This window comes from Clinocottus analis, unplaced genomic scaffold (genome assembly GCF_023055335.1).
Source record: "Clinocottus analis isolate CAN_PGR_092001 unplaced genomic scaffold, fCliAna1.0.p SCAF_15, whole genome shotgun sequence".
NCBI lineage: Eukaryota > Metazoa > Chordata > Actinopteri > Perciformes > Cottidae > Clinocottus > Clinocottus analis.
In genome coordinates this window covers 13,647,880-13,663,510 of record NW_027175876.1, presented here as the reverse complement: position 1 = coordinate 13,663,510, position 15,631 = coordinate 13,647,880, and the positions used below count along the sequence as shown (strand labels likewise).

At 48.2% G+C, this 15,631-nt stretch overlaps 1 protein-coding gene across 4 annotated transcripts in view; it reads left to right on the top strand.

Moving 5' to 3' along the window:
- epha7 (eph receptor A7) overlaps positions 1 to 15,631 on the top strand; it is an 86,066-nt gene that overhangs the window by 53,009 nt on the left and 17,426 nt on the right. For 2 of the 4 annotated variants that reach the window (XM_068576911.1, XM_068576909.1), the window contains exons 6-9: positions 9,872 to 9,996; positions 11,160 to 11,328; positions 13,269 to 13,377; positions 14,730 to 14,785. In XM_068576911.1, coding sequence (XP_068433012.1) covers positions 9,872 to 9,996; positions 11,160 to 11,328; positions 13,269 to 13,377; positions 14,730 to 14,785 — 459 coding nt within the window. Of the gene's footprint in view, positions 1 to 9,871; positions 9,997 to 11,159; positions 11,329 to 13,268; positions 13,414 to 14,729; positions 14,786 to 15,631 lie in introns of all 4 variants that reach the window. The other 2 variants (XM_068576908.1, XM_068576907.1) reach the window with 1 other exon arrangement.

Sequence of the window (15,631 nt, the reverse complement as noted above, 5' to 3'; positions counted from 1 at the left end):
CTGTGTATTGTCACTGTAATTACGATCGCCAGAATACGTCAACACATGTTCTTGTTGGCAGCCTGCGGCGTGGCGAGTACACCGGTTCTGGCGCGACCACGCCGCGGCGCACATTGACTTTATGTTCCGTGTCCTCCGAGTCGGTCTCGCTGCTTCCCATCTGTCCGGCTGATCACGAGGACTTTCTGAAACGTGACCCGGTTCCTGCGAGACGGAGGAGGAAATTACTGCTCACACCTGGCGTTTATTGAAATGCGCCGCAGCTGATTGCTTGTGATCGCGTTTGCTTCAGCGCGCATGGGCGACGGGGCGCGTGGAAAGAGGAAACCTACAGTTTCTATGTGTGTGTGTGTGTGTGTGTGTGTGTGTGTGTGTCTCAGAATTTGAATGTGATTAAATCTCCCCGGGACAGTAATTGGCCGTCTTGCATTGCCTTTTAGAATGTCTCGCCCCCGTGTGAATTTTGGGCAATTTGAAGTCGTTTGACCATTTGCAAATTTCTATTGTCAAATGATAAAGAATGTGCTGTACTGTCTGTAGCTCGGTAGCTATCCTTTATATATATATATATATATATATATATATATATATATATATATATATATATATATATATAAAATACTGCTATATTTGAGTTCTGCAATGATAAAATGATTTAAGGTTATGAGATTTTATTCAAAAACTATAATATACGAAATGACTTGTTTCACTATCGTCATTTGATGATTTCAGTTCGATAACATTTTGAAAGTCTAGAAGAGCCACACAATTGAAAGGCAACAAATGTACAAATTTAAATTGGGCATTATTATTATTATTAAATAGATACAGTAATAATTATCAGCACGGATCAATCTTTTCCGAAAGAATATTGTGTAAATATATTGTGATTAGAGCCTGATTGCTCGATCGCCTGTACTGATACATCGCCCACTATTAGCCAACAGATGTTGTTGTTGTCAAATATGAGGTAATAACGACGTTTGTTTATCTCATGTGATAATGAATACAGCTCTTATTTTGTCTTATAATCAGATGAACAGCAATCTGGTGGAAGTGGCTTAAAATTTGTCTTTTTTCCCCGTGAAAACCTGGGAGAAAAAGAGCCTGTGAGCCTTCTTCCTTGTCGGCGTATTTCTGGTGCACTCACGGCCGTGTGTTAACCTCTCCCTTTATGAAAGAATCCCCCCCGAGATGCATTTCAGGGCTCTGTGTGAACCGGGCCATCATTTCACCATTACTGGGGTATGATTATGTAAATGTCCGCCATGCTACAATGCTGTCGGGATGACTCTATTCTTGCCCTACGTGAGGGGAAAAAAAAATAGATATGCCGATTGCAGACCCCCCCGATTCTCGCTGCCGAAAATCAGGGAGTGTGCTCCGAGTGGCTGATGATAGGCTGCCAGCCCTGCTCCCTAATTTGGACACTGACACAGGAAAGCTGAGTGCCTCGTCAGTAAGTGGGATCCACGCTGGCTTGACAATTATGTAACAAAGCTGACCCATGATTTCTGCATCTGTTACAGCGGCGTATGGCATTTTGATATTATACGGTGGGAGGCGGGGGGCACGCGGCGCGGGGGCTACCGCCGCATGTTAAAGTGAACTCCCTGTCAGGAGGCGTCGGCGGGGCAATCATGCACAGTGGGCCTCGTGTGCGCATGTAGCATGAATGCAATCCCCCCCCTCCCTTCCTTACCTCCCCCACACTGACCTTCCGCCGCTGGTTCTGATTCCCGGCTTCGCGGCGGCACACGGGGCTATACTTAAGCTGTTAGGTGCGGCCGATGCACTCAGCAAATCACACAGCGAGAAGAAACATTTACTTGCTTGAGCGCGGGGAGAATTCAAGGAGAGATTCTATTAGCCCGGAGAAGCTATTCTCATTGACACCTAATGCATTTACTTTCTGGCCAAACGCATCCAGCCGTCGCTCGGCGAGCATTTATTTGACGATCGCGCTTAAGAAAAACAAAAAAGGCGATTGGATTTGATACCCCTCTGTTGATCGAGAGACTTGATGGGAATATATGATGGTGGGGCCCTTGAACTGGGAAATAATGAGGCGGGAACTTGATGGCTGTGTTGAGCTGTCAGTAGTGAAAGCGTCTGAAATATATTAATACTCATCCCGTCACCTCTGGAGCTGTCAGCCCTATGGAACATGAAAGACCCAGCCCAGGCCTCCTTCACATCAGGCGCGGCTAATTGCTTTCAAACGGAGCCGCCTTTGACCCTCCCGCATGGTCACTAAAGGTGTCCCCGCCTCGAACCGGCATTGTTATGCAGCGAGCGCCTCGTCCTCTGCCGGGCTCTTTTTAAAAACTCTATTTTCAAACACACTTGGTTCAAGGGTATTTCGTGCGCCTCCGCCAGAAGTGTTGGCGGTGAATAGGAATCGTCGGGCCGTCCAAATGTCCCGGAGATGGTACCATTAGCTGCTGATGGGAGGACACGCTGCAGCTTCACCTGCTGTTTGGCCCGGAGCCACGTGATCTTTGTGAACGCCGAGCTTGTAAAGGCATTAGATTGATCGTATCGGGTAATATACAAGGGTGTAGGTTTGGTTCGAGAAGGGAGGGGCCACAAGGACTTTTCTCTCTGTGAACAGCCGCCTCCATGAGAGCAGAGTTAGTGGGCCAGAGAGCCGAGATAGTGCAACCTTTTACGGCCGATGTCATCGGCAGTGTGCGTTGGCGTGTTGGAGGTGAACACGGCGTTTTTCGCCTCCGCCGTCAAGACGAGTTCGCCAGCTTCAAACATTGGATCGGAACCGTGAGCGGCATCATCACGTCTGGTTGCTGCAAATTTGGTTGTCAGGATTGGCGGACCAACCGTGGAGTTCGCCAGAATTCAGACGCTTCCAGGGAACGAGTGACGGCTCTAACCGGGGACGTTCGGACGAATACCTTGCTCAAAGTCTCCATGGTTGTTTCAGTGGGTCGTCTTCTACGTCCGACCGTCGGCTCATTTGTCGATATATTCTTCCTTCCTTTTTTAGCTACAAGCTTCCGTTTGTGTTGTCTTTTCTTTACACGGCCAACTGATTTATTTTTGCGGCATTGGCTCACACGTTGAACCAATCAGCGTCCACTTGAGTCACTCGCGGTTCCTGCCGTGCTTGGAGAGTAACCTACTCTGTAATAAGAGCTGTAAAAGTCCCTTTAGGCCTTCGAAGAACTGCGATCCTTCCTGGTCCTCGCGGTGCGGACACATTCCTGGAACTATGTTCCTCGAACGACAAAAAAGTTCCTGAAAAGGTCTTGAAATACTTTGAGAAACTCTCCTGTTGAAGCAATGATCATGACGGAGCAAAAAGCCGAATGAGTCATTCCTCTTCCGTTTTTTTTTCCCTCCATGTTTGCGTCCGAGCGGAGGTGACATGTTACAGGCCGGCAGCGGTCGGCTGAAACGCGATGGTGCCGTGTGGAGTCCCAAAGCCGCCGGCCAGACACGGGGCTCGCGAGCCCAAGAGCGAAGAAGCTTGTCACACCAATTCGGAGCGTTCCCCTCATATTCATCACAGCCCCGGTCTATTATTGTCCTTCATCCGTTACCGTGTGACTCACCGGCGGTTGCAAAAAAAAAAGAAAAAGAAGGGAATTTGTGTTTTTTATCCAGTCATTGGATGAATGGCCTTCAGAGCTACGCTACACGCCACGTTCAGACAGGGCCAGCTCCAAAAGACAGGAGGAGATTGGCAGCATGCAGATGAACATCCTCCCCCCCCCCCCCACACACACACACACAGACACACTTTCTCCTGGGGTTCACAAGTGAGCCGCCGTACGCCCACGCACCGACATGCGCAGGCATTCCAGCTGTAAAAACCAGCTGGGGGTCGCAGGAAATTTGGTGAAATGATCTGGCTGTCTTGAAATGCAAATTGCATCCTCCGTGCAGGCAGAGACAAACGCCCCCCCACCAGGAGAGCATCATATCGAGAGGAGCAGACAGCAGTTTGACTCTGAGACGGTGGTTTGATAGTGAGAGAATTTGGAGGTCGGGGGGTGGCGGGCGCTGGCTGCTCAGATACATTTGCTTTCAGATCCAGCGACCCACGTGCAATTCTCAACTCATGCAAGTATTTTTTTTTTCTCCCTCAGCCTGAGCGAAGTCTTTATTTTCAGCTAAAGTGGTTTTCATTTAACCGTGAGCCAAACTGCCCGATATTAACCTTAAAGGGTAATCTCACCAATTTTACACATGACAGTCGTTTTTACCAGTCGCCCTGTGGCTCTGGAGGAGCTTTGTCAGGTCTTTTTAATGTCTGGGAAAGAAATGACGATGTCATCAAGGGTTACCTCAGTTCAGGATACAATCTGCAGAGCGCCTGGGCTACAAACAAAACTATTGGGGGCATTGTGGGAAATGGAGGAGCCAGATGTTTAGGAAGCCATCCCCTTACAAGGGACTAAAAGGATGTTTAGAATATATCTGTTGCTGGGGATTTAAATAGTAACGTGAAATTGCCTGAATGCACCTTTAATTTCATGTCTCGTGATCCCCAACAGAGAGCACTATTTGTATCCGTAACAATCATGTCGCGGTGTCATTTTTTTTCTCCCCCCCCAAAGATGTCACCGTTTAAGAGCAGTCTGGCTCGGCCCGGTTATGGGAGTCACAACACAGAGCAGAAGTAATCTTGATTATGTCATACCTCGTTAGCATCAAGCCAGCCAAACCAAACTGTCGCCGGGCTTTTTGTTTCACGGGCTGCTGGAGATGATGTGTTGAAGAAGAAAAAAAGGAAGAAAAAAAAGAAAAAGGCTTCAGTCTAACCGGCACACTCCCCTGAACTGTAAATATGCAGCTCTGCGGTGGTGACGGAGGAAACTGAATCCTACCTATGCAGCGTGTTAAAGGCAGCGATGGCTGTCAATGTGTGAAATACTTGAGGCGATGGAGAGCAGGGCCAGCTGGCAAAGCAGGACTATAAGTGTATTAACATAGTTTCCTGAACTATACAGCCTTTGAATGGTTGAACGGACTTTTATTAGTATGTGTCAAATGTGTTTTTATCCGACACTTATTGCAGTCTCAAACACGTCCCACGGGCGTTGCCTGACTAGAAATCATGCATTCAGTTTGTTTATGTGCCCATATTCCATATTGGGCCCAAAGGAGTCTTTGTTTATTACAATAACTTTCTCTCGGAGACGTTATAATCTCCTGTTTCAAATTATAAGCCTGTTTAAGAACCTTTAAAACGCCACCAAACTCCGCGCGATGACGGTGCCGTCGGCGCGAGGATGCAAACCGCAGTAATTATTAATATACAAGTTTATGGCGTCGGCGTGCTCCGTGAGGCGGGCACGCAGGCGGAGGAAAGCGCTCGGGTAATGAACTACCTCCCAGCTTCTTGCTCCTCGCCTCGGGGTCCTCCAAAAAGATCCGACGGCTGAATGAAAGAGGAGGATATTAAAACGTTCATAAGACGCTCGGATGCAGCGCACGGTGGCGAGCGGGCTCCTGGATCAGTTGGCTTTACAGCAGGAAGTGTTCAGGGTCACTGACACATTTTTCTAATATTGCAAAAATGAATGCACAAATGGCGTTCCAGTCTCTTTGAGACCGGCAGGACAATTATAGAATGTTCCGCCGCGCTAAGCCCCCGGAGGCGTGTTGAGAGTGTGGCTGACTGGTTTCGGTCTCCTTCATATCCAGTTTGTCATTAATGGACCACCTGAGTGAGCCACGGGGACGGTAGAGAGGGAGGTAGGGGGGGGGCGGAGAGGAGCCAGAGGAGCGGGTTTTACTTTCCAGTTGATGCTCAAATCTGGCCTCCACTCGAGGCCCCCTGAGGAATCGAGAGTGAGCGCTTTTTCCCCAATTCTGAAAATGAAAGAAAAAAAAAAACCCCATCGGCCCTTTTAAGCCCCGCGTGGTACGCCGCCGCGTCCGCTAATGCCGCTCACTGATCTCATGATCTCTGTGGAAACATAGCCCACACCCCCCGGCTCTCTGTCAGGGGGTAAAGGGAGTGAAGCTTGGGGGCTGAGTCATCGGCGCTTCACAGCCAAGGGCCAAAGGGGGGTAAATGGGGCAGATCTGCTGCCTGAGCCGGAGTCACACTCTAGGGGGGGTTAGCAGTGTGGGGGAAAAAGGTGGCCCGTTGTGCTGAACGCCAGCTCTACGGCTCTTATCGCGGCAATGAACCTTCTGCCACTCGAAAACTATGCATCTCTGCTAATTATGTGGGCGTTTTATTTCGTAAATGAAGAGCCAATTAGCATAGCGGTACAAATAGCTCATCTGCGCGTGTGTGACATTTCCAAACATTGATTTGAGGAAGTGAAAGGCCAACGTTGGAGGCAGAGAAGATCAATACGGAGTCCCAAACAATGGATCAATCCAGCACTTCATTGTCATTTTGCGAGCACAACAATATTGCAGTCGCGTCAACCTCAAATGCATCGTATTATACGAGTATACGCACGTATACTAGTACAAATGAAATAAAAGATACAAATGAATGTAGTTCGAGACCCGGGTCGGACCAAAAACACAGCAGAGTGGCTTCATGGGAAATGTAGGATAGGATCTAAAAAGCCAACTCTGGTCCCGAGGTTGGTAGTTTGAGACAATATGTCGGAGCTTGAGCCACACTAAGGCGGGAACGATTGAGTACTTCAAATTCCTCAGGTACTTCATAAGCCACAACTAGGGGGTCGGTAGTTTGATCGGTAGACCTGACCCCCCTCAGTCCCCTCCGATCTAAACTAAACCCCCAAGTAGAGCGCCAGGCTTTAAGGCAACTGTGACACGGTGGTCGAACGGTGGAATTACAACCTCCTATATCATATGACGGACTCAACGTGTCTTGTGGGTGGGCCTTTCACGTTTTTATATGAAGACATGTTTGACATTTCAGATCCTTTTTGAACAGTTCTTTGTTTCCTCTGCTGGGTGGCGTCGGGTCTGGATAGGACCATCTGCAGCTTTGGGCTGAATCAATGGGTTTGTTTTGGTGCTTTCTTCTTGAAAACAGCATCAAGGCTCTATTTTTCTTTCGGATTGACTGATTTTCGTAAGAGAAGTAGAAAAACTCAAAATCTCAAAGTATAACTAGATAAACACCGGTTGGTCCTGAAGGAGCTCGGTGCTGCATGTTGAGAGGTCTATAGCTGGAATCGCCATTCAATCGGCAGTTTGATTCCTCTGTCCTACTTTACATGAACGTTGCGATGAATTCAGTCCCAAACGAAGAATTACAAAAAGATAAATGCACTCCCACAGCTTGGTTTACAAGCATATCAAACACACCACGGGGCCAGTAAGCAACTCAATGTGTCTTATTTGCTCACCGAAGTCCAGGAGCTCCTCACAGGGTAAATATCTATCCCGACTACAGCAGTGTGCCACTTTGCAGCAAAAAAAAAAAAGAAAAAGAAAAGAGCGTCTGCAGGGGATGAAAGCAAATGTCAGATTAAAGCAGTAAACGCAGACAAGGAGCATCATTTAGTGGCCGTAAAGCCCTCAAACCCGATTTTAGGCGAGGTCCGTATATCAAGGACGCCGTCTGGATGAGGAGGGGCGGAAGAAAGCGGCCAAATTGGATGAGGTTAAGCTGCACTAACTGCTTGTTGTGACTCTGGAGGGAAAACTCAATCGTCCCCTTTGACCGTCCGCCCCGCGCCCAGAAAGGATGCATTGTTCCTGTGTTTTGGTTGGATTATGAGGGAACGTCACAACAGCAGGTTTTTTTTTGTTTGTTTTGTTTAGTTACTTTTTTTGTGACCAGGTCTTGGGTGTCAGGAGTGCTGATGAGGACTAATGAGGTTTTGAACCAGCCGGAGTCATTAGTGGAAGGGTCATCTTGAAACAATCTCGGGTCACTGGGCACGGCACGTCCAGGGAGAGAGCTTTGTATCTCCCGTCGGATGCTGTCCAGAGTTTCACGTTTGAGACTTGTACGTACGCTGCAGGTGTGTCGTATGCCAGTGGAGAACCATGAGCTTGTTTGTAAAAGTGCTGCCGAAAAAAATAAATACCCAAAAAATCGGCCAAATCCACATCACCACGCCGTCATTAAAGAATTCGCGTCTCCTCGGGCGTCGATCCGCCGGCTCGCTTTTTCTAGTGAGAGGCACGTCCCTGATCCGTGAGAGACCCCGGAAAAATAAATAAAGAAATCAAAGTACAGCGTCTGACAAGTGGCTCCCACTTCAGAGTCCACGTCGTCCCCGGGACGCCTTTTCAAACTCGCTAAGACGCCTTAATTAATATGTTTTTGCCCCGGGAGCAGCATGAGTCATCACGATTTCACAGTGTGTTTACAGAATGGATTTTTGAGGCTGTTGAAAGTGAAGATTACAGTTTTTCTTCTTTTTTTTTTTTTTAAAGGATCATCTCCTTGGGGTGAGGTTTAGTAAGCCAAAAAGCTTTCCTTGTTTTTTTTGTTTTTTCTCTCTCACTTGGGTCTTTAAGAAAAATGCTGTTAAAATGCTGGTGATTATAATCAAGAGCGCGATGATGTAAAGGTGATGGAAGTGGAACCAGAAGCCGAAAGGCACAGCTGCAGAACTCACAGCAGCCGTGACACTCTGCAGAAGTCAGAAGAAGTGGGACTCTTTCTAATAAAAGATATTATCTTCCAAGAACTTTCAGGAATAAATTTGCAGATTCTGAAACTAGAAAATGAAAATTATATATATATATATATATATATATATATATATATATATATATATATATATATATATATATATATATATATATATAGTTGGATTAGCTTTGGAAGTAGTTTTGCTGGGATTCTGCCTTGGCCCTTCTTTCTACAGAAGAGTTTTCCTGTAACCCAAATGTTTCAGTACATTTCATTGCAATGTCATATAAATATAATATTTATAAAGTATATATTTAAGACAGAAATAAGATTAGAAGTGTGTGCTCATTTGTAAATAACAAGCCACATTTAAAAAAAAGTTGAAAATGCAAATATCTCAGAATTGTTGGTAACAAATGAAGGGATTCTGTCCACTGGGAGAAGTGAGAGGGCTTTTATTTTGAAACAAAAACAGGAAGTATTGAGTAAAAAGTAATGTTCGTGTCATTTTTGCTGACACACACACACACACACACACACACACACACACACACACCTTTTGAAAAGGTGCACCACGTTGTTCTCAATAGCCAATCAGAGCAGACTTGGCTTTTTTGGGTCTTAAAGAGACAGCGACACACCAAACCCAGCATTTCAGACCGAGGGTAAAACCAGGCATATTCATATTCAGACCTAATGAGAAAAGAGAAAAAAAAGGTTTATTTTTAACATCAAATCATATAAACGGATTCTAGCGTAAACCCCAAAATACAAGCATGAACCTGAAAAGGAGCTTGACACGTCCCCTTTAAATTCCAGCTCGGCTTGTTCCCATCATTCACCTTGACGACTAAAAGATGGAAGTGTGTGTTTGTGTGTGTGTGTGCGCGTGTGTGTGTGTGTGTGCGTGTGCGTACTGTTAGCAAGTCTAAATGTGGCAGCAGTTAATCCAGGCAGCCAGACACTTCAAATGAGTCACGCAAAAAGCCAGAGACAATCGGTGTGCATAAGACTGATGTCGGAAGGTTACAGGTACACCGCTCCCCCTGTGAGAGGATGTCTCAATAGAGCTGTCATCACCGGGGAGCGCGAGCTCCTCTGCCTGCTCCCCCGCTGGAAACATTGAAGATGAATCCAGCGCAATTTCACCCTCACTCCACATTTTCCCAACTTTTCCAAGAGCCGGCTGCCTTTTTTTTTCCGTGTGTGTCTCTGCTGCCGATTGGAATTCCGATCGCGTGGCGTAACCGCCGGTCGGCCGGAAAGGCCCGCCGGTGCTCGGTGAACCTCGCTTATTGAGAACTGTTCTCGTCCCAACAGCCCCGTCCCAGGTCAGCGAGGTCATCAAGGAGAAAGTGCAGCAGCGCAGCATCCAGCTGTCCTGGCAGGAGCCCCAGCAGCCCAACGGCGTCATCACCGAGTACGAAATCAAGTACTACGAAAAGGTGAGTGCCGCCGTCGATTCATTTAGCGTCCTTGTCTTCTTGTCTCCTCGTCTCCCCCCTACCTCCCCCGCCCTCCCGCCTCCCCTTCTTCCATTTCTCGGCTACTTCACATTCACTTCCGCCGACTCTTCATTTTGTATTCAATCTGCGACGCGGCCGTGAGTGGAATTCACAAGGTTCCCGCAAGTGCCTTCTTTGTCTCATAATTGCAATAATGAATGAAGATGCTCATAAGATTTTAATCAGGCCGCAGTCCTTCACCACCACCCCCGGCAAGCGTACGCATGTTGGCACACACGCACACATAACACACGCGAGCCGCGGCTGCCGCACTGCCAGAATTAGTAATCTGTCACCGTTATCTCTCTCCGCGCATTTCAAGCCTGAACACATTAGCTCTTTACGGCAAAGGTTTAATGGAGCGACTTCAACCCGGCGAGAATCAAAGGCCTGGCATACCACTTGGGCTCTCGCCGCGCAGGAAAAACTCAAAACATTTACAGGCCGACGGGCACGTACACATCCCGTGCGTCCAAATGTATTTTCTCTTCTTGATGAAGAACATTTGGTCACGCGCCGGCGCCGGCGCGCAGCCTGTGATGGGGAGATTATAATCTCACTCGTGATGTACAATCTGCTATTTTTTTCTTCAATTCTGTAAATTCGAAAAGCCGGTATTGAAAAAGGGGATGGGTATTCTGTTTGTTTTGTATGGCTGTGAACAGGCGTAATAGGTTACATCATTGGATACACTTCCACTGATTTGATTTCCGATTGTCTTTTTCAGACAAACACTAACTCGCCCGACCGATCGGCTCCATTCGCTTTGATTTTGATCTTCTTTTTTTTTTCCAGAACCGCCGTGATGCCTCAATCTTGTGTCGCCTTAAAAATCCGCCATAGAAAGGGGAAGGATTTCTAGATAGATCATTGCAAAGCTTTGAACATGAAACATCTGAGCCGGGGGGGTAAAGTTTCCTTATAGTTAGCTGAGCAGCGATGAAAAGGAAACGACTGGAATGGACCTCCACATGTGGAAATGCACATTATATTAAAAGTATCGAGGTGGAGCAAAGTGTTGAGGGCCACCCTGCCTGTATCGAGTCGCTACGTGTGGTGACAATCTGACTTTTTGGATCACACACGGTTTATTCCTTGCGCAGGACCAGAAGGACCGGGTCTACTCCACGGTGAGGTCCAAGTCCACGTCGGCCACGGTGAACAACCTGAAGCCCAGCACGGCCTACGTGTTCCAGATCCGGGCCTTCACCGAGGCCGGGTACGGAACCTTCGGCCCCCGGCTGGAGATCACCACCAAGGAGGAGGCCACAGGTAGGACGACGCACCTTAATGAGGCTTCATGCGCAGTGGGGATGCAGACAAATACCACTACATTGTTCAGAAATTCAACCAAAAATGGACCCAAGAACCTTTCGGCAGAGTTCTCTGAATTTGTTGTGGAATATCTTCACCAAAGATTTGTGTATAGATAGGAAAACGACGAGGTAGATTCAAACTTGTGTCAACCAGAGTGAACGCCAGAGTTTTCATTCAGATTTACCTTCATGACAGAAGAAGAAAAAATAAGAGATGACTTTGAATTGGACAATAAAGTTTGAATAAGTGCCCATTCCTCCATTATTTATTTATTCCTTCAGTCAAAAATGGTCGGCCAATCAATTTTTTTTAATTTTTTTAAATGTGTTATGTCGATATATATGAATATCCGTTCATACTATTGAAATGCGTTTGGTGAAGATCTGCATGAAAGTGGAAAAGTGAAGATTGGTTTGGCGCGAGGAGACTGAAGCGTTTCTTTTGACAGCTCAGTGTTCATCCCTCTGATCATCTTTAAAATATAAACTGAGAACGTCGAATGTCTCCAAACGCACCGACACCTGATAGGGTGGGAGTCTGACCACAGAGATATATATCTATATATATATATGTTTATACATATATCATCACATCGTTTTAGATCCCAGGCTCCACCTCTAAATCGAGCCCAACCTGTTGATGCCCCTGCAGTAATGGCCCAGGGAAGTAATTTGCTTCCTCGCAAAGCAAACAGAAATTGCGTTTGACTTTGTGCTGACGACACGTCATGGGAGAAATCAGCGCGCGTGAGGACAAGCTACTGTAGCGTCATGAGGATAAACTCATTTAAATCTAATCAGCCGCATTAGCTCTGCCCCGAGTGCCGCAGCGTGCCGGCGGGGAGTCGAGGTGAGAGACGCCGCTCCGAGGTGTCGTGGATCACGACGCCTGGCGCTGTGATGTATCGTTGGGTCGCGTGAGGTGTGAGGCAATCAGACTAAACAAACATGGTAGGTGCTTTTAGGGAAAAAAAGGAGTATTAACATTTGTGAGGGAAGAAAAAACAAACCCGCTCTTTGAGTCGCTGTTTAATTCCTCTTCGCATCCAACCTGCCCACCCTGACAAGCCCCTCCCCCACCTCCTTTCACCTCACATCCAATATTTCTTCATGAAAACAAAATAAAAGAGGACACATTAGTTACTCGCGCCGCATGCAGAGCGTGTCCGCGTGACAAGGTTAGACGTTTTGCAGAGAGTCCTTGACCAGTGTGGCCTCAGGAGGGGAAACCTGCAATATGACAGCCCGCCAACCCCCCCCGCCCCCCCCCCGAAAGAAGAACAGAAAAACCTCCAGACAATTTGTGCTTTATCCAACGCTGGAAACAACTGATCGAATGTCGCCAAACATTTCAGCCTCCCCCCCCCCAGATAGGCCACAACAACAACAACAACAAACGTTTTGCAAGTATTTATACAGTGCAGATCCACTTGATTTAAAATGCATGAACCCTCACACACACACACACACACACACACACACACACAACTCAGTTGACTTTACACAGCGACGCCGCTCTCGATCGGCAGCGTGGGAGCTCCGACCGTGGAAACAATCCAACCTGAATGTGTCTTTGTTTGAGATGAAGGGCATCGCCGTCGCCGTCTGGGACTATTAAGCCCACTTTCTGAAACAGTGGAGCCGTGTGTGTGTGAGGACGGCTCAAAAATAGAAGCCGTCCCTCCTCCTCCTCCTCCTCTTCCCCCTCCTCTTCATATTCCTCCGCTCCCTCAGAGGGGAGGACAGGGAGGGGAGGGGTCATCAATCCCCCCACGCCTCTCGTCTGGGCCTCAAACATGTCGCCGACGTTTGATGTGTCAAAGTTCTCACAAAGCTCTTTTTTCTCTGCATGTCTTGTCCATGTGTGTGTGTGTGTGTGTGTGTTGGTCTCGTCAGCGGCGATCGTGTCCAGCGAGCAGAACCCCGTCATCATCATCGCGGTGGTGGCCGTGGCGGGGACCATCATCCTGGTGTTCATGGTGTTCGGCTTCATCATCGGGAGAAGGTACGCTCTCGCGGGCCCCATTGACTCTCCGCTCCTGTGAGTCTGCGCTTGTCATATTAGCCCTTCTCTTGTCCCCTCACGGGGGCCTCCGCGCCCGCGGTCGTCCTCTCACACACGCACACGCACACACACGAGCACGCCCACGTGCACGCACCCACACGAGCACGCACGCACGCACACACACACACACGTGCCCGCCCGTCATCTCGTGGCATGCTGTGCTAATGGCTTGTGATGTATCATCTTTTTTTTTTTTTTTGTTCATTCCCACCACCCACCTCCCTCCAGCCCCGACAACATTTTTAAGCTTTTTTTTTTTTTTTGCAGAGCCATTATGAGACAAACACTCCAGAGCGACAGAGAGAGAGAGAGAGAGCTTCGGCTCTGCATGCCTGTGTGTGTGTCTGTGTGTGTGTGTGTGTGTGTCTGTGTGTGTGTGTGTGTGTGTGTGTGCGATCCGGAGGGCAGGATGAAGAGTGGCACAGATTTTTTTCTTTTTTTCTTTTCTTCCCAAAGCACCCAGCCCATTGTCATCAGCATCACTCCATCACACACCTCATCAGGGTTTTCATCTGCATGAATGACGTTTGATCAGAACTTGCTGTGGTTGGTCAGGATTAGCCTTCTGCCCCGCCCCCTTCCGCTGTAAATCAAGTCAGGCTGATGTTCATCCACGTCCCGCCGGTGTTGGGCTGACTTTTCACTCTCCGGCGAAGATAAAGATCCTCACGTGTGAACATGCTGTTCAGAATCATCTCATGCAGATTATGCGACACGCTAATCTGCCACAAACATCTTCCTCTCCAAGGTCCACTCATTGGCTCCGTCCTGACCCCAGAACAGTTCAGAACAGCTGCAGGCGCAGTGAAAGGGAACAGAACGACCAGCTCCATCAACAGCTCGTGCATGTCCATCACTTGTGGCTTGTTCCACCGTCCACACGTCGTCCGTCTTCTTCTTTTCCTTTTCTTTCTCCCCAGTTTGTGCTCAAAGACCAACTTTGTGCCGCAAAACACCTGCTGGACGGGAACCTTCAACACGTTGATATTGCAAAAGGAAGGGAAAAAAAAGGAATATTACAAGACGCGTTGAACCGTCCTCTAGTCTGCGGCGCATGCTTCGTTTGATGTGTGACGTGATTGGCTATCGGGAGCCCGGCTACATGGGGGAGGGAGGGGCTCACGGCTCTCGCTCCCTCAGCTGGGTTCCTCTGAGGATTTGTCATGCGCGGCGTGAGCCGGCGCATTCAAATTCTTGTAATTTAGGGCGTTCATTTCCTCCGCACAATCAGTTGATTCTGCCACCCTCTTCCTCCCTCTTCCTCCCCCCTCCCTCCCTCCTCCCCTGTGCAGGCACTGCGGGTACAGCAAAGCCGATCAGGAGGGAGACGAGGAGCTCTACTTTCAGTGTGAGTGTCTAAAGTTCATGGGTACACACGCACACACACACACACACACACACACACACACAACAGACAACACTGCATGCTGAATAAGAAGGGGTGCCTTAATAAAAAAGAAGAATAAACATTAGCACCCACAGGCACGAGCGTTTGATCCCAGCTCATTTGATTGGTGTCAAAGCCGGGGAACAATCAGCCGAACATCTGCCGCTGATTGGCTGAACTCTGTTCGTGGAGATGAAGGCGTCGGGGAACTACAAACGCGGCGTCGTGACAGCTGTCAGGGAGGGAGGAGAGGTCGACCCTGAGGAGCGTGAGGGAGTGTTCTGTTCTAAGAGAAGAAAAAAAAACCACGACGGTGGGGTCCGGCAGTACCGAGAGAGAAGGTCGACAGCAGCTTCCTGCCCAAAAAAAAAACAGCGGACACGACAGAACGCGCGCTCGCATTACGACAAGAACACACATCTGCTGACGTTACGGCGACCTCCGCCGGCGAGGTCGTGTTTGCAGCCCGGTCGGTCTGTTCGCGTCATGTTCCTCTCTCGCGCCAACCAGGGAATGTGTGCTGCGTTTCATGCGGCGTCGGGATATTTGGAGCAAACTGTAATTCCCGACAGGAAAAATCCAACACATCTTCTTTGCTGCGCCCGTGTTTGTTTCCACGCTCCGACCTAACGCTCTTGAACACATCACGACGCGACATTGCAGATGTGTGCCGTGATGGGACAAAGTGTTCTACATTTGAAAGTTTTGCCCCCATTCACAGTCGCTCATGTGGCACTTACCATTTAAATAATTAGTTAGCTCTTTCCTACACCATGCAGGCGTCAGAGACTGTAATGTGTGTGCTAA